Below are 24,120 nucleotides of genomic sequence, written 5' to 3'. Positions count from 1 at the left end.
AGGCTTTTTTTTTATGCCACATGAATCCAGTCCTCGTCACAAGAGCTTTACTCAGATGAAATAAACTCCAAACATTTCATCTTGCAACTAGCAGCTGCTGGGTTTGCGCTGCAACTGCGCTTACAGTATTTTAGTGAACATTAGTATTTGTTGGCAATTGGGAAAGCACGGTTGGTCATTTTGACCTTTGTGATAAAACCATGGAATGGACAACTCTTTTATTTCAGGCACGCTGTACTGTCACGGTTGTTTGCTTTGAAAATAAGTTACTCAGATTCTCAACTAGAGATTCTGGCAATTTATTACCAGTTTTCATTTTCCTGGTGGTACATTGACCAAATAGCACGTATCAAGCGGGTCCCTTCCGTACTCCGGAAGTACCCCCCACAGAAGTCCCAGAGGGACACGTTCACACACCTCCTCCGAGTCCCCAAAACACGTATTGTCGTCCGATTGAGTCAAAGGCTTGTGCTCCCTCCAAGGGTGTCAAGCTGGTCCACTGTTACACAGCCAGGACGAAAGCGAGGGATTTGGCCACACAAAACGTTGCTTCCCAAAAAGGGCATTTTCAGTTTCAGTCTGAATGATTTTTCGCCCGAAAGAGGATGTTGCAAGCATGTGCCAACGTTCTGCTGGACTGAGCCGAGGCGGTTGCTTGGCATGGGGAAATGAGCCCGCAGCCGCATTGCTCGCCTTGAATGTGAGAGTTCAACTTCCCGATGGACCCTCCTGTCCACTGCCCTTGAATAGACTTTACCAGGGAGGCTCGGGCGTGTGAACCCCCTTTAGTTGGAACACACGCTCTGGGCCCGCTTCTTAACCTCAGTCTGCCAATCCAGCGCCATTGTCGCACACCATGTAGCAGGGGCGCGTCTACTTAGGACAGCCCGACAACATCTCTGGGAGGATCTTTTTTTTTTTTTTTTTTCACGGCAGATACTGATAATTAGTAGTCAAGGAGGCCGAGAACATTTATTTGGAGCCAGTATTCATTTAGTTTGAAAGGCACAAAAACCAAAGGACCTATTTTCGTGCCTAGCGCAAGTCAAGCGCACAGTGCAGTCGAAGTGACACGTTGGGCGGAGTTTTCTTTCTTCTGTCATTTTCATACAGTTAGATATGGGTGCTTGCGCCGGTGTGGGACTGAACACTGGAGCGACTACGTCAAGTTCTCTGCTAGTCAGAGGACAAAAAGACACATTTACACCCAGTGCAGTGTTTAACCTGAAGATGGCTCCACACAGCCACTTTTCGCCCCAAATCCAAGATTTCAACAAACATGCACTAAAATGTCAAAATAACGACCAGGACATGAAGACAGCATTAGTCGACACCCGTCTACAGTTTATCAGCAAAAAAAAAAAAAAAGTTGATTTGGGGGTGAATACCCCACAACACATCTGTCATTGAATGAAGTATTCCAGTTTGAAATCTTTATCTTTTATGATCCTTCTGAGTGAATTTCCCGACCTGATGATTATGCTACTCGTCACTAATCATTAGTCAGTCATCAGTATTTGATGTTTCATGTAGAAACAGCTGACAAGAGGACCTTTGCAGAGAGAGCGATGGTTGGAGATATTAAGAGACAGGATGTGGAAGGCCCAGCTCGGCAGCACTGTCTGGAGAGAGATTCCACTTTGTTTGGACAGACGGCCTTTTGTGGCCTCCTCTCTCTCATGCAGCTAAACCCTGTTAGCCCGCTCTTATCCTAAAACACACACAAACACAGCATGCTTGCATTGTTGTCTAGTTCATTTTCCCTCAGCTTTGCCAAGCTATTTCTGTCATGCCATTTTCTGCTGTTCTTCAAAACCCAAACAGACAATCAATGTCAGTAATGTATAAACCACTTTCAATTTTGGGGGGGGATATTAGTACATCATAAATAATCAACCAGCCATCCATCCAGGGTGCGGCTGCTCATCAAATCTTTCGGGAAAAAGTTTGATGTGTCCCCGTTTTTTTTTTTTTTTAGAACCAGACGCGGGGCCACAAGAGGGAGTATCCCCAGTTGGCGGTGCAGGAAGTGACGTCATCAGATGGCGGCTACATCGGGCAGCACTCCCAAGGCCTTGGGGGGCAATATGCTGACTATTTCAAGAGGAAGAGGCTCTAGAGTGGCAAGCTCACAACTCCTCCTAGTGGCTGAATCTTGCAAACTGGGTACAGTTGAATGGGGCAGCACACGGGGGCCTCGGTTTACTTGTCTATCACAAACGCTAGCGCTGTATTCGTCTCAATGGAAATACACTTCCAGGCCATTCATGTAAAACAATCAAATGAAAAACGCTAAGTTGAGTCACTAAGCGTGCCTTCTTGTGCTGCGGGACGACATGCGTCTTCTGCGGGACGACATGCGCCGCTGCGCAAATTTGTTTATTACGCGCCATCGGTAACCTAGAAACGTGGCGTGTCGGGGTTGTTGTAAACCGAGAACCAATGTAACAGATTGCAAACCGTAGGACAGCGTTCTCTCCAATCAACACTCCCTCTTAAAAGTTTTTAATTGCCTACAGATGCCCAAAATGTTGGCAAAGCACTACGTTTGTCGAAATGAAACCCCTTACAACAACATCGTTTATGAGCGGTGAGTTTTTCAGAAATTAATGGAATATAGGTTGCCTCCAAAAATCTCCCAGTAGGGGAATTTGTGAATGTCAAAGTGCAAATATGCAGATGCTCAAACGTGAGCTGTTGCTTTTGTCCGGTTCAAGCCTTAACCCTCCTCAATTAGTCGTTATCCCTCCCCAGCGTGTCACCGATACTAATATTACCTTGTAATAATATGACGTGAACTAATGTGTGTGTAGGCTGTAGGCCAGCATGCTAACAGGCTGGTCAAGCTAGCAAACAACTTCAAACTAACAGTGCAACAACGCTGTCTGTTAGCGCTTTAACGCCTCTTCTTTTCTTTCTACTGTTGCATTGCTCTTTTCTACATGGACAGCTGTTCCTTGCGCCTCCATGTGTGTGTGTGTGTGTTCATGAGTGTGCCTAAGCTGTATCTGTAGGAAGTGTCAGCCATTTTGTACTCCCAACACTGGGGGAACATCAGGAAACAGGGCGTGGACTAATAAAGCCCTGCTGACTTACAAGAGAACGTCTGTCAGCTCTGTAGTGAGCACAAAGTACCACGAGAGTGAAAACGTGTAAACGTAGAACGATTTCAAATCCACTTGCTGTATATTTCTAACAATGTCCTTGTAGTCCCTGCAAAAAAAAAAAGGATTTCCTCTATTTTTAAAATGGAATTGTACAAATTTGCATTCTGTTAAAAATAATAATGTTTTTTCCTGGTCTCATTTTTTTTTTTAATGACAGACTGGTAATTGAAGGCTAGGTTTGGGAGGGCCCTACTAATTTCTCCATGATCGTCAAGCCTAGTTGACCAAGGTCCAACTTGACACACTTTGAAGGATTTCCAGGCTGTTCTTTTTAAATCAAACATTTCTTGTAGGGGCTACACTCCATTGTCCAACACTTTGCTTTTTGTGTCACTTGTGAAGCTTGTTAGGGATATTAGCGTCTATCCATTGCTACGGTTTAGCATTCACTTTTCCAGTTGGATTTGTGGAACATTTTAATCAAGATGTTTGCATAGTCACACACACCACAGCACATTTTCTTTATAGCAGTTTTGGGCATATTGTACAGTACTTATCTAAGGGTTAGACAAGACAGCATTGCATTTGAAAAAGGGATTTTCTCATGATGTGGACAAAATTCAGTGTGTAGTTGTAACACTCTCTCGGCGTGAAGTACTTTGATGGTAAATACACACAATGCCGATTGACTGTTGCTGCAATATTAGGTGGATTTGTTTTTTTTGCAATCACCGCTCACCTTCCAATAACCTTCTTTTACAAGAGCGTGAATCTATTTTCTTTTGTATAAAAAGCAATGTCTGACAAATGTTTTTTTTCTTCCTCTTCTCGTCAATATCGGTTTTCTGTTCAAAAAAATACTTCATGTACAACTTTAGTCGATGAGGGCTTGCTACTTTAGTATTACTGCTTTGTATGGCAATAACTAAGGCTCCTACTGCTGTAGAATGTTGAATGTATTATAATATGTACTCTTATGTTCGACATTACAATAAATTTACCAAGGACTATTTGGGCCACACTAAAAAGAACACAAAAAAAGAGAGAGAATAATGATTATACAAGTGTAAGGGCATCTCAGAATAAAGAATTAAAAAAAAAAATGGACTTTTTCTAGAAGTCTATCTCATCAACATCATTTAAGGATTGACTTCAAAATTCCCACACAACATAAACGTAACATTCCTTGTGTTCACAGTTAGGTTTGTATGAGCAATATTACTTTTTTCTTCCCAAATTGTGCATTTTTCTTGACTTGTTTTTGCAAAATTATGACTTTATATCTGCAATTGTGCCTATATTTGCCTATAATTTCAGACTATACCTGGAAAAAAATACAATGTATACCTATATTTTTTCTCGTGATTTTTTTTATCATGCAATTCTGACTTCTTGCATATTTGTTCTTTTCAGTGTTACCCTAATACTCCTTAATATACTCTTGCAAATATTTTTTCCATTGTGCTCTACCGTTGGGTAGAATTGTTGTGCTGTACTTGCATCGCCTTGGCAACACTGAAAAGCAATAGCAGATGAGCTTGTTAACCTTTTTTGAGGGTCACTGGGCTAAAATGATGTGTTCTTCCATTACACCATTCTCTTATTCTTATAAACTGCTGTAGTCTTGTGACCTTCACATGCTTCGTGGACTATGCACCATGAACATTTGTAACCTGACATCATTCACTGCAATTACGTTTCCCTATATTGCCCATTTTTGTAACCAGCTTCTATGCCCTCTAAACACTTCTGGACTCAACAGTACCAATCATCTTCCAGTTTAGTGAATTATTATGTAACGGCATAGAGCTGACCATCAAAGGGCGAGGCGCTTCACATCGTTTGACCTCCCAGTTCTCACTAATAAAAGTCCCCCCAGAAGTGAATGTGGGTCTACTACTGAATATGAGCTTGTGACCTGCTGAGTCAGCAGGCTGGAATGTGCTGTCTGTACGCTGCTCTCGCCGGTCATCTGTGAGTTATTGGGGGTGTTGCAGCATGGTCAGCCCTTTCTTTCAACGTTTTGACAAGTCTCTTTTATATTGTGTATTGCAGGGGACATCGACAACATTTGATCAGGCCTGCCATGCAATTTAAAAAACGTACTAATCTCACAGGACCCGTTCCTCCTGTTAAGCCAATGCTACAGGCCCAATACTGTCGGAGAATCTTCAATTTCTTTGTTCCATTATTCCCAGTACCTGGGGGGAAAATGATTTAAAAAGTGTATACCTATTTGTATTCGTTGCAAAGGTACCAGAATGCCTACTCTGTTACATTGGTAAGATGAGGCTGGCCATTCAGTAAATAACAGCGATACTTAAATACCATAATGCATATGACTGTAGATGATCAATAGAATGTCGGTGATTCACGCTTTGTTAACATAAGGCTTTTATTTATTTGGGATCTGATATATAGATTTTGTTACATTTTATATCACTTTGATATAGATATACTATACATAGACAGATAGGCGTCTACCTATCTATGTATCTATATATCTATCTATATCTATATATATATATATATATATATATATATAGATATATATATCTATATAAATATATATAGATATAGATATATATAGATAGAGAGAGAGAGAGAGAGAGAGAGAGATATATCGTGCTGTGTATATCTTCAAGAGTTAGTTAACGTTGCATTTGGAAACACAAAGAATACAGTGATGTTATTTATTTTTCCATTATATATATCCATGGACGTTTTATCTCTCATGAGTCAAACTGTTGTTGTTTTTGTTTTCAAGAGGAATTGTCTTTTACATTCCTAATTAAAATGTGGGCTCAAGTGTGTCCTCTTTTTTTTTTTTTTCCTTTCTTTCAAATTGACAATAACAGCCTTGCTAAAAGCCTCTCACATACAGAGTGAAATGGTGCAGCAAAATGAGTATACAATTACAGATTTACATGGAAAATACGTTTCAACTGAAAATGCCCTGTAAAATAACTAAATAGTAAGTTGCGACCATCAGTCCTGCAACACCAATACACTTTTTTGTTTTTTGTTGTTTTTTTGAAAAAATAACTTTGTCAAATGTTGCATTAGCTAGCTAACGAGCATTGGAGAATGTACTGAAGTGCGACCAATGTACCTGCCGCTCATGAGCAAACAGGATCAATGAGCTATCAACTTTGGAATAATACATCCTCAGCTCAGGTGTATCATCCTTAAAGGACAAATCAGTGGTGATTGTTTTTGGTTTTTTTTGGGGGTGGGGAGTCATTTGCAAATGAGGGCTGGCCAAGAGTTGAAATGAAATCGCTCCACCAACCAAAGTGTCACGCATGATTCCATGGCTCGGGAGGCTCCCTCTGAGAAAAGAGAGGCACTCAGAACTAACCTCAAAGAAAAACATACGTCCAACCACGCGTGCTGGCTGACGTGAGCGCTCCGGTCCATCCTTTGAGTCACACGATGAGCGGGGATCGTTGAGACGCCGCCGATTTTCACATTGGCACATACGGGAGCAGGGCATACATAGCAGAAGTGCGATCATATTGACTAGTAGCGAGCAGTGCGTCCGGAGAACGATCGAGGTGCCAAGATGGGCCGACGTGTTATTCGGGAGAGCCGAGCTGCCGCCGAATGTTGCCCAGCTCGTCGATGAGCTGCTTGAAGGTGATCCTCCTCTCGGGGGCGTGCTCCCAACACTTGCGCATCACCTCATACACCTGCCATGGCAAAAATGCCATAGTTCAGTGTCCTTAATCAACAGCGCTGTCAGATGGAATGCAGTTGGAGCATTTATTTCATAATCTTTGACACAACTTGAGGACAATTCACCACACTAGTAGAATGATTAGTGTTGCTAGTACCCTCAAGGATATCAATTAAATGCTCAACAAGCTATTATTTGTCCTCACTAGTACAACAGCTGCATTCTTACAAATGAGGCATAACTGCTACTAGTGGTAGGCATTAACTAGTCGAGTTGCACTATATAATGGTAGTCGTAATACTAGAAGCATAGTTAACTAACAACTTGTTTTTGCCGCCATTTTCCATGAACTGAGTTCAAAGAAGTAAGACTGTGGACGCAAAGGATGATTTCTCTCAATAGTTGTTCACAAATTTGTCTAAATCAGTTCGTGAGCACTTCTCCTTTGCCGAGATAATCCGTTTTACTGCATTGATTTCAGTTCATCAAAATGGCAGGAAAGAAACTGTGTTGTAGTTATGTTTTTGTTCAGTGTAGTTGCCCTACTAATATGCTAAAGTTGTCCTTCTAATGTTTGTTTGTCACTAATATTCTAATATACTGGATGCCTAAACAGCTTTTTGAGCACTTAATTGATATCCGTGATATAGAGTAAGAAGTCTACTATTGGGCCTAATCCCGTCACTAATGCAGCACAGTAGTTAACAAGTAATGTTTAAATGCAAAATGACCCCAAAACAGTGCCTGGCCTTTGGACACTTTTTGTGTGGGTCTATTCATGACTGATATGCCGACTAAGTATCATTTTCCCAAGTGAAACTCAAAACGTCGATTTCTTTGCGCTGCAAATGATTATGATGACGAAATGTAGGCATTTCAAACATCTATGCGAAATCATTTGGATGTTGGGAGGCCAAAGTGAAAAGTGTCTTACCCGTTCAGGGCAGCCATCAGGTTGTGGTAACCTCTTGCCCTCCTCCAGCACGTGGACCAAATGAACAATGACCATCTGACCGTGGGAGGAACCAATCATCTTGGAGAACAGCTGCAGAAAGAAAACAAAGTACTCAATACAGCCCGGTAGAAATTGTCAACTGCTTCAAAAAGACAAACCAATATACACTAATCTGCCTCTATGGTTTGGTCATAAAATGTCTGATTTAAATCACAACGAATAAACAAAGTCTGCTTAAACTAATAGCCGTCCTCTTTTGAGCTTCAACTGTTGGACAGGTGGCCTCAATTTTTCAGCAAAATATCTTGTGAAACTTGTGAAATCATTTGATTATAGAAAGCTGTCCAGGCCCTGAAGGAGCAAAGCACACCCATCCCATTATGTTCCCTCCATCATGTTTGACAGTCTGGAGAAGGATTTGATATTGGTGTGCTGTGCCATTTTCCTCCACACACGGTGTTGTGTGTTCCTCGCGAACAACTGAATTTGGTTTCATCTGTTCACAGAATATTTTGCCAGTAGTACTGCATCATTTCGAGATACTTTTGGATGCTTCTGCAGCTTTATACAAGTCATCAGTTCTTAATGGCCGGTTTTCCATTTTGACCATTTGAAACTGGTGTGCGTTTTCTCGCGGCCAGGGCAGCTTTAAGCCATACATTTATTCGCGATAAATGAAACGAAATACATGTTTAGTGATAAACAATACATGGCGAAAGCTAGAGTAAGTTTGACACCGCACTTTTAAAGCGAGGAGGAATCCGTCTAGTTCATTCGTGAGGTGACTTGAATAGAAAGTGTTTTATTGACAGATGCAAGTAACAAGTGGAGATGACGTAAATTGTGTCATGCCGACCGTGCGGCGCCGTTTCAATTGGGTTATTTAAGGGGGGGGGAGAGAGAAAACAGTTTTTTTTCCAAATGACCCAGAAATCGAAATTTTGACCTTAACCCAAATATTGACTACTTAGTCATTTATTGGACATTTATTGGACTCCCAAGCTTTGAAGCAGCACTTCCTTTTTCTCTCCTCCTGTGAATGCTTACTTTATTTTCAATAAAAAATATAAAAACACAAGTTTCTGTGGTGTTAGTTGAAGCAGACTATTTGTTCTTGTGATTTAGATGAACGCTCACATCACAATTTATGACCAATTTCTGCAGAAATGTAAGAAATTCCAAAGGGTTCACATAGTTGTTCCTCCTTTATCTTTAAAGGTGAATTTTGTTTTTACATCATTACTTTTACATTACAGTGCTTTTACACTATTCAAAATGATACTTCAGTTAATAAAGTTGTTATGATTGTCACTATCCTTTTTTTCCAATGGGAACAAATAATTGGACCCACAACAGATCGGGTTCAACCACGGAGCTTTCACCGCATATGACAAAGAGCGGCAGTAAATGTGCGATTGTGGGCACCTGCATAGGGGCCTTGGTGGTGTCACAGTAGGTGATGAGCTCATACATGGTGACTCCAAAAGACCAAACATCCGAGGCAAGGTAGAACTTGCAGTGAGTCAGGCACTCTGGAGCGTACCTGAGGCGCACGAACACAGGAGAGAAACTGGAATTATTACGCTGGGAGAAATACAATAAGCGCAATGTGATGCAGCGACTCTAAATTGTTGGCACCCTTGGGCCCGCATTTTCCTATAGATGTAAATTTGCCACCCATTTTTAAAAATATTAAGACAATTGTTCAAACATAGCCATGGATTTGTACACGCAACTACACATGCTCATAAAATGCCTTTCAGAGCATATTTTTAAGAAACTGAAGATAAACATGACAAGCATGGACAAAAATGAAGAAAGTCTAATTAAATGCACAAAAATACGTCCACAAAATGTCACTCATATAACTTGGCACTGATCTCTTCTTTTTAGGAAAGTCCTTTAACCTGGACAAATATGTCCGGTGCAGTAAGTGGTACAAATTTGTAAGGCTACTGTTATTTTCCAAATAAAAGCCAAAAGTGACCTCGAGTCCCCCGAGTGGGGTCCTCTGTGGCACAGAATGCGCCACGGACTACCGCTAACATTCACAAAGGCAGTAGTAAAATGGCGATGACTGTCTTTCATCATTATTTATTAAAAAAAACACACACAAATCTAGGGCATAAGTATAAACCAATCCAATGAAAACCAGTCATCTACAGTACCACGCTTCTTGTGCCACGTATTCTTAGGCGGCTGTGCAAATCAGTTGATCGCGCATCGTTCGTGACATCAAAAGCCTTACGGCAGTACCTTTGTGCGGCCGACTGGTCCACAAACCCACTCTTGAGTCCCAACCACTAGATGAATTTTCATCTTCACTATGGTAAAGGCTATACAGTCAAATAAGGTCTTTCTTGACACAAGTATTTCTTGAAGTATTTACCAGTAAATGGGGCTGTCATTGTCCTCCTTGACCGTGTAATAGACTTCATTGTCCTTAATGCTTTTGGTCAGGCCAAAGTCTCCGATCTTCACCGTCCGCTCGTTCTCCACCAGCACGTTTCGGGCAGCCAGGTCACGGTGGATGTAATTTTGAGATCCCAGGTAGTCCATTCCCTAAAAAACAAAGGTGATATTGCTCACTCTGTTGACAAACTGGATCTACACTGCACAACAGTCGACCCCCTTGAGTAAATGCTGCCTGAGTGTGCATCATCCACAATTCGTTTTTTCTTTCCCTTCTCCCAAATCAGTTGACAATCATGCAAACCTGAGCCAGGATTCATACCCACCGCCACAGTCCGAAGATAAATCCTACACCGCTCATCCTGTTCAGCTGACTTCAGCCAAAAGGCAGACAACATTCTGGACTGATTGACAGTCAACCACCGGGCACATAAAATATTAACGCTACCGTTCACACAGTCTCTGAGTGGTGAGCGGACTGAACCCAGGCTGCCTGCACTCGGACTGTACCACTATCAGCGACTTTGGTTGATTAATTCAATTAAAAGAAATATTTGCAGCCCCAGTTAAACTCTTCCAGCATATTCTTTGATATTATAAATAAATATTTCAAATGATCTTCTCATTCCCCCCTATGTTATGGAGCCGTGCCTGTTACGAATGAAGAAGAAGAAAATGAGAGCCAGTGGGACGAGTTACCTACCCGGCATATTTGAGTGGAGTAGCTGAGCAGGGTGATGAGACTGATCTTGCTTTTGTTGTCGGGCAGGTAATCTTTCAAACTTCCCAAAGGAAGGAACTCCATAATCAGCTTGGTGGCCCGACCACCTGCTCAGACACAAACGGAGATGGCGTTGCCAAGTTAGGAGCACAAAATGGCTTCTAATGTTGGGAGAAAAATCAAATTCTCACATCATTTCTGACCAAATAATGTAGGTGAAAGATTCTTCTTCGTTTTTGCCTTCTTTTATTGTCTACCTTCCAACACAATGCAGCACTAATTTTCATGTGTTTGCATCAAGGGCACACATAATTTCAGTCTACAACTGGATAAAGGTAAAGACGCAATCTAAATACAAATGCATCGACGTTGGAAGGTCTCCAAGTGAACTGCTCCCTGTCAACTGGTCATGAGGTCTTCACCTAAACGTGAACGCAGTCATGTGTGTGCTTACCCTCCTCCAGGCAAATGCCCTTGTACTTGACAATGTTTTCATGGTAGAGGGCCTTCAGTATATTAATTTCACTGGAGAGGTTGTTGCCTTTCTCCTGTCCGTTTTCGGGCTTGAGCGACTTCACCGCCACTAATTCGCCAGTTCGATCTCCTCGGGGATCATAGCGACACAGCTCCACCCTTCCGAAGTGGCCCTTCAGCGAGATGGAGTCAGGTCAGTAATACGCTCATCTAGAGCTACGACATTTGGTACACCTGCACAATCTAACGAGATTCAATGCACAAACACTAAAATCTTACCTTAACAAGATAATAATGCTCATTTTCTGATGACCACATTTAGCTATATTAGAGGATATATTGGCAACTTTGCTACGGTTAGAGCAAATTAACCCAACAATAATAAACACATACTATTGTTAAACAAATACCTCTCTGACAGCGCTAAAACAAGGCAGAATGGTTGACTTCAGATGAATATGGATGTCCCGTTAAAGTGTGACTAAAATAATGTACCACTATAAAACTGCAATAAGCGCTCACCTGTCCCAAATCTCTGATATTCTGCAGAAATCTCTTTTCAAACACAGTTGGGTCCACTTCAGGTGCAGGCTGTGGTTCGATGGATGGATCTATGAGAGAAAAATAAGCACAATCCTTGTCACAAAATACCTGTATTTGCGCAAGTGAGTGACATTTCAGCAGAAATGCCTGCAGGTTATCTCAATTATTTGCATTCGGAATGCAAATTCAGATCAGAAACAGGCTAAACTGAATAAAAATCAGATATGAAGTCAAGATCTGCCAATGCGAGTGCAGTGGACAGATTTGATCCACCCCATCAACACACGCACATCTACCTAAGCAAAAACAGCGAATGAAAACACAGTGATATCTGTCAAATTCTGTGGACTATTATACGGTACCTGTATTAAAAATGTTTTTACAATAATATTTTTGTTTAACTCATTCACTGCCATTGACGTATTTATTTGTGTCTTTTTACAGTCCAGCCATTCAATCCCTTGAACTTATTTATATTTTTTTTCAAACGTTAGGGTAAAAGAGGGTCTGAAAATGTCTGGCAGTAAATGAGTTGATTGTTACTACAAAATACTTACAATTGTGTTTTTTCAAATCTTGCACACAAGTAATACATTTTTTTTTTCAAACGAAACCTAATACTAAAACTAACGAAGATTAAACTAAAACTAAGCATTTCAAAAAAATCTACAACTAATAAAAACTAGGGCTGCCACAAACGATTATTTTGCTAGTTGACTAATCACTAACAGTAGTCGCGATTAGTCGACTAATCGGATAATATATAAATTGCGGCAAATCGCAGCAGCAAGCTGCTGCTCTTGTAATAAGCATCATTCACTTACAGCTTAAATTCTTTATGTATAAACTAATCATGAGACAAGATGATAGTACATTCAACTTGTATTAAACTTTGCAACTTAAGCCATCATTCCTGGCATGTTGATAAATAAAGGAGCGATTTAAATTGATGGTGATACTCTGGCCTTGAAATATTTAGCTGTAATTCTTTGGTGCGTTTTAAAATTTAAACAAAACTAAAGACTATGGAGAGTTGCACTAATACAATGAAATTGAAAAGACTTTTTTTTTTAACGGAAGGTAGTGAAATCAGAGGAGTAAATTGGGCAAATGCTCTGTGCTAAAGGAAACTAAAATAAACACTTGTATTGGTTTTTCATTTTGTGTTAATTTAAACTTTAGCAAAAAGGTTTTGTTATTCTTTTCACTAGTATGCATAATTTAAAAGTAGTAAATTGATCTACACAATCAAAATGTGGTATGCACCTGTAACAAAAAAATACCTTTTTTTTTTGCACCATAACATAGTATAATACAACAACTTAATTATGGATTTTATTGTTATGTGATGCCGATGAGTGGCACATACTGTATGTCGTTTTTGTGTTGAGTGCTGATATTTCCCAGTTCGTGAACGCATCACTCCCTTCGCAAGCGAGAGAAAGAGAGAGAGAGAGAGAGCAAGTGTGCGCTTCCTGCTTCGATGTCCATCATAGGCATAAACACACAGAGTTGTGGTTTTTAATAGACGCGAGTTTACTGAATAATGTCTGCTTAATCCATAAAAGATGCTACGACGTGTTAGCGTACCAAATAGGAGCATTACATCAAACACACCGTAACGTGTGTATGCTATCTGCAGCTAGCTTCTGGACACAACTGTGCCTATGTCAGATATTAAATCAGGCATAAGCCATAACTTGCTCCCTTTTTTTAAACGATTGGGCATCCCCATCGTGCTGCCATGAAAGGTGGGTTTGCATTGTATTGAGTATATTTGGTGAAATGCGGCGTAACTTTCGGACTCGGATGCCAACACGGATTAGCCTTTACAGCAGGGGTCTTCAATCCTGTTCCCCGAGGGCCGGTGTCCTACCTGTTTTCCATCTGTCCCTGCTGCAACACACACCTGATTCAAATGATCAGGATCCTTATCCAGCTTCTGCAGACCTTTGGTGAATATCTGTAGCAAGGAGAGATGGAAAACAGGCAGGACACCGGCCCTCGAGGAACAGGATTGAAGACTCCTGCCTTACAGTGTAAGGCTTACAGTACTTTACCCACAATGCTTCCGTTTACATCACCCGGATTATCACCACTGCGCATGTGCGTTGCAGCCAGCGGGAGAAGAGCGACACGCGGCAGTCTCGAAAGAAAAATAATGTGCCAAATATATAAATAAACGACGCGTCGACAATTAAAATTAATCGTCGAATGATTTTGGTCGTCGTGATTAGTCGACTAATCATGGCAGCCCTAATAAAAACTAACAATGCATCCCTGAAGACGAATGCAAACCAATTACTACATTTAAAAAACAAAACTAAAAACTAAATGAAAACTAACTAATGAAAATTCCAAAAATATAATAACCCTGGAATGTGTAGGAAGATTTCAGCAATTATCTGTCAAACGACCATTACTGCATTTGTTGTCATTTAAAATGTATAAACTGTGGGGTGCTGCTGGATATGTGCCACTTAAAAAATAAAATAAACATTATTAATAATAATACTAATTATTTGTTTTTTGGTGGGGTCTCTGTGCAGCCGGCTACCAAACGTCCCATCTGGTGTTTGGGGAGCACTGCCTTGCACAGTATAGCCATACCTTGTTCTTCCAGTTGGTCAATATCTCTAACAATAGCCCTGAAGAAAGGTCTCTTCTTTGGGTCATAGTTCATGCAGTGGATCATCAGTTCAGCCAACTCTCTGTAGTCAGGGGTCGCAAGCTGGCACTCAGTTTCATAGAACCTCTCCTTCTGCTCAAAGCGAAATACATACACAACAATTTCATGATAAGCTAAATGCAGATGGGTCTTCTGATCAATAAGAGATTGAAGATAAAAGAAAGCCATTGAATTGTATACTGCTCGCCTCCCCACCTCCGTGAGCTTCTTTTCTTTAAGTGGCTCCTCTCCATCATAACAAATCTCCCACAGGGTGGTCCCAAAGCCCCACTTGTCAGCTGCAACACTCAGGGAAGAAACATTCTTCACACACTCAGGTGCGATCCAGGGTATCCGATGAACACACTCTGCAGAGCAACAGCAAACAGCCAACGTCAATGATTTATCTTAACTGAACATCAGTGCACCCTTTACCACTTGACAAATGAAACACTTACTGATGTGTCCATAAACATGCACAAATGACACGCAGTATTATTTAAATTACCATAAGATAATAAATCAGCATCAAACTACTGCAACATGACTTGATGTTCTCAATGTGCTGGAAATAATCACCTGGTCAGCACATCTCACATAGTCACAGTTCAAAAGCATAGTGGTCACTTTTTCATAAAGCCAACCCAAATCATCTTGCAAAACAGAAAAAAGGACGATTAATTACAAAAAAATAAAGGAAAAGAAAATGGATGTGGCATGGGACTTTTGAAATGTGACCACATGAAAATGCATATTGTTGCATTTACTTCTGCTTGCAGCTAACTCAACAAAAGAGAAAGCACAAGGCATTTTGGTTTCAATATTTGTAAGGCATACATACCCTCTCTTGTGAGCACTGTGACTGGTATTCCTGGGTCACTGAGCTTAATAAAGGGCCCTCCTTGATCAGCATCCAGTCCACCTCGTGCTAGCAAGATGTTCTTTGCGCACACAAAGCCATGGACCAACTTTTTGTCCTCCTGCATGTTCAAATAAAAATGTTTAAAATTGCACAGATATATTTTCCTACATGTACTGCATATTGTGCAAGAACACTGACATCTTTAAAGAGGGAACTCAAGTCAAAAATGTTCTTTGCAATAATATGTTCAATGTTCCCCACTACTCTAAACATGGTATTCTGATTAATATGGTGCTGGTGGAATAAGAATTAAGCAGATGAATGAAAATATTTCAGTTCCCCTAGAATGCCCACTAGAATGCCCAGAAGGCTGTCATTTGACTATTTCTGCTTTACATTTGACTATGTCACCCCACCATACCCCATGCTGCTTTGGCAGGTAATGGCCAATTCACAAATTAAAGTTGGCTAATTGTAGCCAGCAGAGTTGTTTGTCAAATATCACTCAGATTTGTAGTTCAACAGTTAAAATAGATTGTAAACAACCCTGGGCGTTCTTAAATGAGATGCACGCTAGGTTTGGGCGGTATTCAAATTTGGACACCGTTTTGCTGTCTCCTCATTATACCTGTGTACATGGTAATACCGTCACAAATTTTAGACTTATTATACATGTGCCATCAAAAAATTATTAAATTAGGTCCTTATGCATTTTTTTTTTTTTAAAGTTAAAGTGACACCGTTGCTATTTTTAGACACCAATTTAGATACCGTACTACCGTAATACCGCCCAACCCTAATGTGCGCATGCATGCGTACATGCGTGCATGTCTTTCTCACCAAATAGCTGAGAGCTGAGGCCAGCTGCTTGGCCACCTGGAACTTCCACGCTGTGCTAAGTGGCTTTTGTTGTCTCCTCATGAACAAATCCAGTGGTCCTAGTTCCACAAACTCTTCCACAATGATATCTGACACACAGAAAACCAGGTTTGCCACAAAATCATCTTCTACAACACACAAATGATTCTTGCAGCTAATAATAAGTACTTACTCTCCAGATGGCGGACACACACTCCATACAGCAGCACAATGTGCTTATGAGAGACTTGCCGCATCATACTTGCTGTTTCAAAGAAAGCCTGTAAACAATAAGACAAATATGACTAAAACATAACATTACATTTTGTGGCTGACGTCGGTTTACAGATGCCCCTCAACTGGAGTGGACCCCATAAGAAGAAATGCATTGGAAAGTAATGTTAACGTGAACGTGAATCTCACCAGGGAAATATCTCTGTGTCCTGGACCCAGCACCTTGAGCACCACCTTATACTCTTGGAAGGATCCGTAACCTGCATCCTCATCATTCTTTACCCTCAGCGTGCCGGAGAAGATATTAGTTCTTGTGCCGAGACCAAGATGCTCCTCCTAGTGCGCAGCAGGGACACCACAGAATTGAGAGTAAGCGTACTGTATACAGAGCAGAGCTTCTGCAATCAAACTTACTGTAAGACAACATCAAACTGCAAAGACTAAACGTTTTAACAACTGCTATCACAGAACAGGCAAGACATGGGTTAACCCTATTGTCCACAACAGGGCAGGAAACTGTGGTTATGTGCTTATGTTGTCTTGTGTGCAGAAAGCCTTTGCGCTGGGAGGCAGATGTTGCGCCTCCGCGCCCTCGACCATGCAATCAAGTAATAGCGTCGGTGTAGGTTTTTTGTATGTGTGTTATTTAATTTCAACATCTTTCACCACTCAGCCTAAGTTACGTGCACATCCGGCCACATACATTTAGCCAATTACATATCCAACCAGCAGGCAGGCATGTTTTGTTGGTTGAACAAACAGAAATAGCTCCAATGTTGAAGAAGCACTGAACTTTTGCTAAACGAGGCTATGAGATATACTGCGGTCATGCCGAATGTGAGTTGAGCTCTTCTCGTGACGCAATTCTAAGTCAATACAGTTTGCGTAGATGGGGCAAATTTGTACAGCTACACCCAAGCCAAACGGCTTAGAGAATGTGCTACTTTGTCACATACACAGCACATACACACCAGGTAAAAAGTGCATATATAATGTAGGATAAAATAATCATTGTTCTGTGGGTACCAGGAATTGTGCAACACAACCAGCTTCCAATGAGAGCCAAAAAGGAGCAGGCGAAGGCTACTTGGCGTAGCTGGTAAGTAAGTGTATGGATGTGTTTAAAGCTGTTGATCCAACATAGCAATAGTTTTAACAAAAATCCTGGCCACCTGAATGACTGGCGATAGTCATGCATGTCACAGAATGGTAAAGTAGATCCAAGCTGTGCTATCACGTTATATTTAATGTTTAGCAGCTTTTTTTTTTTGGAGGAATAATTTCTTGGGTTTCAATTATTATTTTTTCCAATGCATATCCAAGTAAATATCCAAGTTGTTTGATCCATTAAGGACTAAAGCGCCTGCCTCAACAGCTCCCCAAAACCCAAGGTCGCCTTTGGAATTACCCTTGAAAACCTGAAGATTTCCCAGAAATTCAACACTTACAAAATGACTAATATATCAGCCCCTGTAGCAGACAGAAACATAATTCCAAAAGAATTAAAGAGCTTAGACATGTGGCTTTCACACAGGCAGAATTTATTATTATTTACTGTTTCAATCGATGACGTAAAAATAATGTGTCAGTGCAAGAGAAGCACCATATTATTTTTTAAAAAATCGAGTGGTAATTACCATCGTCTATTCTGTTACAAAGATGTCTATATCGTCATTGTCTACAAACCATATCATATCACGTGCGACTGGTTGCACTGGTCGTCTATATATCGCTGCCGTTACTTATCAGAGCTCCGGGCGATCGACGGCGTCCGCCATTAGCCTACCTACAGCTCGAAAAAATTCCACGACATCCTCCGTGGTCTCGCGCCACCCTCACGTGTATATTCTGATGCATTAAATTGGCTAAGAGATGGAGAATTGGATTTAAAAAAAAGACACTGACGTATCCGCTCTCCCGGCTTTAAAGGTAGAATGACGCAATAGCGCTCTAGTGGTAGAAACGAGGTTATGCGCTCCCATCCTTAATGGGTTAAATAGATATATTGCTCCATCTTCTGACCCAACCGGTGAATGAGTAGTATTTTTTCAAACCTTATGATCACTGATCGAGCCCAAAATCAATCAATATATCAATCAATATATCAATCTATCAATCTATCTATCTATCAATCTATCTATCATTCATTCTTTTACTCAAACTATTATTAACTTGACATAACATTTAGAAAGATTTGAAGTGAAAGTATACCTGCTCAATTTCTTCCTTATGAATGCGATGAATAATGACTTGGCATTCCTGCATTGGTGTCTGAGGTACCGGCGCTCTATCGTTAGTGACCACCAGCAAGTTGGAAATCTCTGCAACACACATGCGCACAAGGGATTGAAAAAACATAACAAAACATAACAGTGTTAGCTGTATTTAGCAAAACAATATGTAGAACAATGAGTATGGTCAGCGGTGCACGTAATTTTTTTCATGCGGTACTCGCATGAGTACCAGGAGATTGTCTTTGGTACTGACTAGTGGTCCAACGGATCACATAAGTCACGGTTCAGATCGGTCACGGATTTTGAGTCAAGGATCGGATCGTTTTTTTGTATGAGCAAAAAAAAAAAAAAGAAGCTAAATAGAACTTTGTCTTCGTTCATTTTATAAAACGGTCCACTGATAGTGTAGTGGTACACACGCCTGAGTTGTGTGCGGGCAGCGTGGGATCGATTCCCGCTCAGTGACAGTGTCTATGTGTGCCCTGCGACTGGCTGGCGACCAGTTCGGGGTGTAGTCTGCCTTCGCCCATTGACGGCTGGGATAGGCTCCAGCAATTCCCCGCGACCCTGTATAGGATAAGCGGTTTGGAAGATGACATGACATGACATTTTATAAAACGCTCTTGCCCATAAAATTTTTTTTAAAGAAATCAACTCGAAATCAACTCCTAATGTCTAATATGGCCGTTTAGTTTTAAGGACACAATTTAATGCAATTTTGTAAGTGGTGCAGTGTATAAAGTTCAAAGTATCCTGCCAGACCTTTTGAGCTGAATGTTTTAACATTAGGCAAAAGTGTTGTTATAAATTAAATGAAGACAAAGTTTTATTTTTTTTAATTTTTGTTTCATATTGAAAAATACTTGAAGTGCAATTTAAGGCACCTTTCTTAAAACATGGACAGCACATTACAAAGTGACCTAGGTCCACAATTTATAAAAAGAAGTTTAAAAAAAAAAAAGCAGCAGCTATTGAACTACCAGTTAATGATAACAGCTGCTAGCCACTAACGCTAGAGACTTGTGCCGTATCATACAATGATAGCGTAATTAACCAGCAGTTTGTTCGTGTCCTAAATTAGCGACTGAATATGATTTCAAGACAGCGTTGTGTTGGTGTTTGTAGCAAGCGCTAAAACTGCCGAATGCTGATACGTCGAAAACGGAAGTCAGGTTAGCCATTACGCCACCACGCGGGCCAACTTCAAAGTAAAAGTTTACTAAGGCTATTGCGTTGGCATTAATGACTCAATGTATTATTTGCTAAGTTTTATTTTGAAGTTAGCCTTTGTGGAGGCGGTGTATTCGTTGAATATGTTTGCAAGACGCTCTTGTACCTGCAACTTACGTGATCTTGAGGGTACATGTATTCAATTTCCTCTGCTGAATGCGGACTAATCACGTTGCCTTATTGTGAATGTGCAGTTTTTTTTCACCAACCATTCTGTGGATCGTAGTAATGGGCATAACAGTTCTTTTAAGTGAACTGAATCATTAGAATCAGTTCATCAAAAAGAATTGTTCAAAAGAATCGTTCACCGAATCATTCAGCCCCGCCAATGGGCTTAACATGAGCCGTAAGCTTGGAGAAACGGATGCCAAAGAAAGCTTGTCCCCGCGAGCACGAAAGGAGTGGTGTTGGTGGGTGGTTCCTTCCTTGGCGAATCGCGAATCATTCATAGCAAAACTCAGTTCACTCACTGACTGCATGGAGTTCTCGTTCACGTGAACGAGAAACCGCAGCGACACGTTCACTCACTGAATTGTTGGTGGACGGGAAATTACATCACTGATCCCCGCAGCGATACGTTCTCACACCGAATCGTTGGTGAACGGAAAATGGAATCACTGATTCCTGCAGCGACACGTTCACTCACTGAATCGTCGGTGAACGGGAAATGACATCACTGATTCCCGCAGCGACCCGTTCACCAACATCACTGATTCCTTCGTGAACGCTAATAGCGTGGCAGTATGTTCAGTAAATCCCGCTTACATCTGACGTTGGCTGCTGATTGGTCAATCGTTAAGATTGACAACATGCGCGTGGCTGAGCTCAAATGAACTGAGAAAAGAACAAATTACTTCAGGAAGTGATCCATTCACTCACGACGTTCACTGAAAAGATTCGTTCTTTTTGAACGAATCGTTCGCGAACGACCCAACACTAATGGATCGTGCCCATCCTTAACCGATGCTTGATCCTTACCAATCAAAGATGATTTGTTGCACTGCACCACGAGTGTGTACAGGTACGCAAATGTGGCTCGTGACACAAATGACGGTACGAATCAGTGATTTCTGTTGCACACCTGCAGTTATGTGCACACCTGAGTATGACCTAGCTTCTTTCTGATTATTTTATTGTTCTTCACGGTGTGACTTGATCTAAAAAGTACTCAATGGATTCAAACAAACAACGAAGCTCTGTAAAGATCACCTAATGAGCACAGGGTTTAAAAAAGCACTTGTTCACAAGGACAAAGAAACACACACGCACCCACATACAGGTTAAAAGTGATCCTGTAATGACCCGCAACACATACACTCACGTGTGAGTGTAATGATAAAATACCGCAATGACCTAAGAAATCTGATGCTGGGCACAGATCATCCAGATGAGGAAACACCATCTCAAGGAGCCGTCTGCAACAGGATAAGACTGTAGGCCACAGCCACAGGCCACCATCACTTGAATCGGTAAATTCACCCAAAAGCTGAAGGGCCCAATAAGTGTAGCCCACTTATTCTAAAGAATTTCGTCCAGCTTGTTTCAGCAACAACCAATGTTTCAGCTATATGTACAGTACAGTTCCAAGTGCATAGAAAACGTCACACATCAAACCAATTTCCAAAATTTAGTGTGCCAAAGAATACAAAGATTTCAGACCCGTAGCATTAACTTCAGTCATATTGAAGTCTCTGGAAAGAATGGTGCTAAACCATTTACATAAATCTGTGAATGACAAACTGGATTCAATTCAGTTAAAACAGGTTGTGGCACAGACACAGAATGCGGTTGCTCGCTCACCCATATTATCACCAAACACCTGGATAACTCAATAACTATGCAAGAGTTCTCTCCCTGGATTTTTCATTCGCCTTCAAGATGATTCAACCAAGCATTTTCATTTCTAAACTCCTCTCCATCGGGGAGTTAACCCATATTTGATTCAGTAGTATGTATCCTTCCTCATCAACAAAGAACAGTTGGTCATGGTAAATAAAACTATTTCCTCTGCCATCACAAATAATGTCAGGGCCACTCAAGGCTGTTTCAGCTCAAAGATGATTGACATTCATCCTCAAATAATCCATTTATAATCATGTATTAAGATGATGCTGTTTTGATAACGCTGCTGAATAACTCAGACAACCTGGACCTGTACCAACAGGGCGTGGACAATTTTGTGACAAGAGGCATAAAACAATGTTCTGGAAATAAACACCAAAAAAACAAAACGAAAACAAAAACAAAGGATGTGCTTTTTTTTCATTTGGGGTCATAACTGACTCAAAATTACAATGTAAACATCAAATTGACTTCATTTGTAAAAGAAACAAACAAAAAGTACTTTTTTTCCCTCCATTGACTAAGTTCATTCTGAGCCATACAGCAGGTGCTCTGCCAAGCCAACCGACCTCCGCACATCACTTGAGCACTGCGCCAAACCAGTCTACTTCGGAGTCACCCTGGATCAAAACTATCCTGCAAGAAATACATAAGCAAAACCAACTCCATAACATCCTACGGGAACTGACAAACTCCAAATGGGGAGCCACAGCATCCACCCTAAGAACAACTGCCCTTGCCCTGTGCTATTCATCAGTAGAATGCGCCTGCCATGTCTAGGAGAGATCAGCCCACGCTAAGAAAATGGACCCAGCACTGAACAACACCTGCCGCCTCATGATTGGAAGCCTGAAACCCACCAACACAAACAGCTTACTTTTCTTTGCAGGTATTGCCCCTCCCAACATCAGACAGGGAGTCACGAGCCAGAACGAGGAGCTAAGAGCTAACTAGCTTGCAAGTTCCCATTCGTAGCTTGAACGGTCACCCATCATGCCTTCATCAGTCAGTTATATGCACATCAATTTGTCCTGTTATACTATAAAGTTGCCAGTAATATCAATAATGTATCTACAGATCGTGCATCTGGTAGATGTGGACAAATAGGCTACATTCTCATCACTGCAGGGCGTGATGCCCAATTCAGACGTTTTGTTACATCCGATTTTTTTATGTACTCGTTCACATTACAAAAACAAATGTGTCTGCTAATTTAAACGCAATGTGTCATGACACGCATGCACACAAAGCATGATGTCGAGTGGCGTGCACCCAAAAAAATGTAATGTGGCGCAGTGTTTACAGAAGTAGATATGGTCCCACATGGAGGGCCTAACTTTATCTAATTTTGATCTATCTTATTTTTATTCATTTTATCATATCGTCAGAACTAGGCGTGGGAATCTATGGGTACCTCACGATTTGATTCGATTCCGATTCAGAGGCCCACGATTCAATCCGATTACTACGATTCGATTCGATTCGAATGCATCACTACAATGGCTTACATTTTATAGTTAAGCTAAAACACTGGTACCTTTTTTTTCAAAAACAATTGCATAACTCAAGGAAGAGTAAGGATTTATAGTTCACTCTTTGACTTTTATTAAAGTAGCAAGGCAACCTTGTTTACGTGTGTCAACACAAATTTCAAAAAGTGCCAAAGACAGCATTTGTTGTAAAAAAAAATCTATAACTTCTATAACAAAAAAAATATCAAAACATATTCAAACCTAATCTTTTGTGATTTGGCGTAACCTGTATTTTAATACTTTAAGTGCAATATGCATCGTCTGATTGACATTACTGTGTAACTTAGCAATGAACGCTGCTTTTATTTAACCAAATGTAGCACCTGGCGTAGTATATTTTCATTTGATATTGATATTGCAATTTGCCCTACGATTGGCTTGCATCCAGTTCAGGGTGTACCCCGCCTTCTGCCCGAAGACAGCACCTTGTGAGGATAAAGCGGTTTAGATAATGGGTGGATGGATGATATTTCAATTGGTGACCTTTATTTCACATGTAGAGTCCACAGGTATGATACGGGTTGAAAATAGTCCTTTGAGTAACTCAAGGTAAAGTTCACAAACAGTAAAAAGTTAATGAAATTAAAAAAAAAAAACAGAGAAGTTCATACAATTCCACTTGTAAAAAAATGATGGTTGGACACCTATTTTTTTTTTATTTACTTATTTATTAAAAGAATCAGAATTGAGAATTTTTAGGAACCGGAATTGAATCCAAGAGGAACCAGAACCATCCTAATTCAAACCATGCCGAACCCTATGTGCATGG

The 24,120-nt window shown here is 40.8% G+C and overlaps 2 protein-coding genes across 7 annotated transcripts in view; one reads left to right on the top strand and one right to left on the bottom strand.

Annotated features, from left to right (window-relative positions):
- The window catches only part of raver2 (ribonucleoprotein, PTB-binding 2), an 88,639-nt gene extending 82,719 nt beyond the window's left edge, over window positions 1–5,920 (top strand). For both annotated transcript variants that reach the window (XM_086046879.1, XM_086046881.1), the window contains exon 16: window positions 1,979–5,920. In XM_086046879.1, the coding sequence (XP_085903005.1) occupies window positions 1,979–2,119 (141 nt within the window). In that variant the 3' untranslated portion in view covers window positions 2,120–5,920. The remainder of the gene's footprint in view (window positions 1–1,978) is intronic.
- The window catches only part of jak1 (Janus kinase 1), a 52,435-nt gene continuing 34,101 nt past the window's right edge, over window positions 5,787–24,120 (bottom strand). For all 5 annotated transcript variants that reach the window (XM_086046874.1, XM_086046875.1, XM_086046878.1 and 2 more), the window contains 14 exons: window positions 18,725–18,834; window positions 16,703–16,849; window positions 16,473–16,560; window positions 16,262–16,389; window positions 15,401–15,539; window positions 14,776–14,927; window positions 14,502–14,652; window positions 11,871–11,959; window positions 11,329–11,521; window positions 10,857–10,981; window positions 10,131–10,303; window positions 9,167–9,284; window positions 7,721–7,831; window positions 5,787–6,799 (listed from right to left, as the gene is read on the bottom strand). In XM_086046874.1, the coding sequence (XP_085903000.1) occupies window positions 6,686–6,799; window positions 7,721–7,831; window positions 9,167–9,284; window positions 10,131–10,303; window positions 10,857–10,981; window positions 11,329–11,521; window positions 11,871–11,959; window positions 14,502–14,652; window positions 14,776–14,927; window positions 15,401–15,539; window positions 16,262–16,389; window positions 16,473–16,560; window positions 16,703–16,849; window positions 18,725–18,834 (1,838 nt within the window). In that variant the 3' untranslated portion in view covers window positions 5,787–6,685. The remainder of the gene's footprint in view (window positions 6,800–7,720; window positions 7,832–9,166; window positions 9,285–10,130; window positions 10,304–10,856; window positions 10,982–11,328; window positions 11,522–11,870; window positions 11,960–14,501; window positions 14,653–14,775; window positions 14,928–15,400; window positions 15,540–16,261; window positions 16,390–16,472; window positions 16,561–16,702; window positions 16,850–18,724; window positions 18,835–24,120) is intronic.

The sequence above is a fragment of the Filicampus tigris genome, chromosome 12 (genome assembly GCF_054856515.1).
Source record: "Filicampus tigris isolate MCC_2025a chromosome 12, RoL_Ftig_1.0, whole genome shotgun sequence".
Lineage (NCBI taxonomy): Eukaryota > Metazoa > Chordata > Actinopteri > Syngnathiformes > Syngnathidae > Filicampus > Filicampus tigris.
The sequence above is the reverse complement of the archived record's forward strand: the minus strand, read 5'-3'. Positions and strand labels throughout refer to the sequence as shown.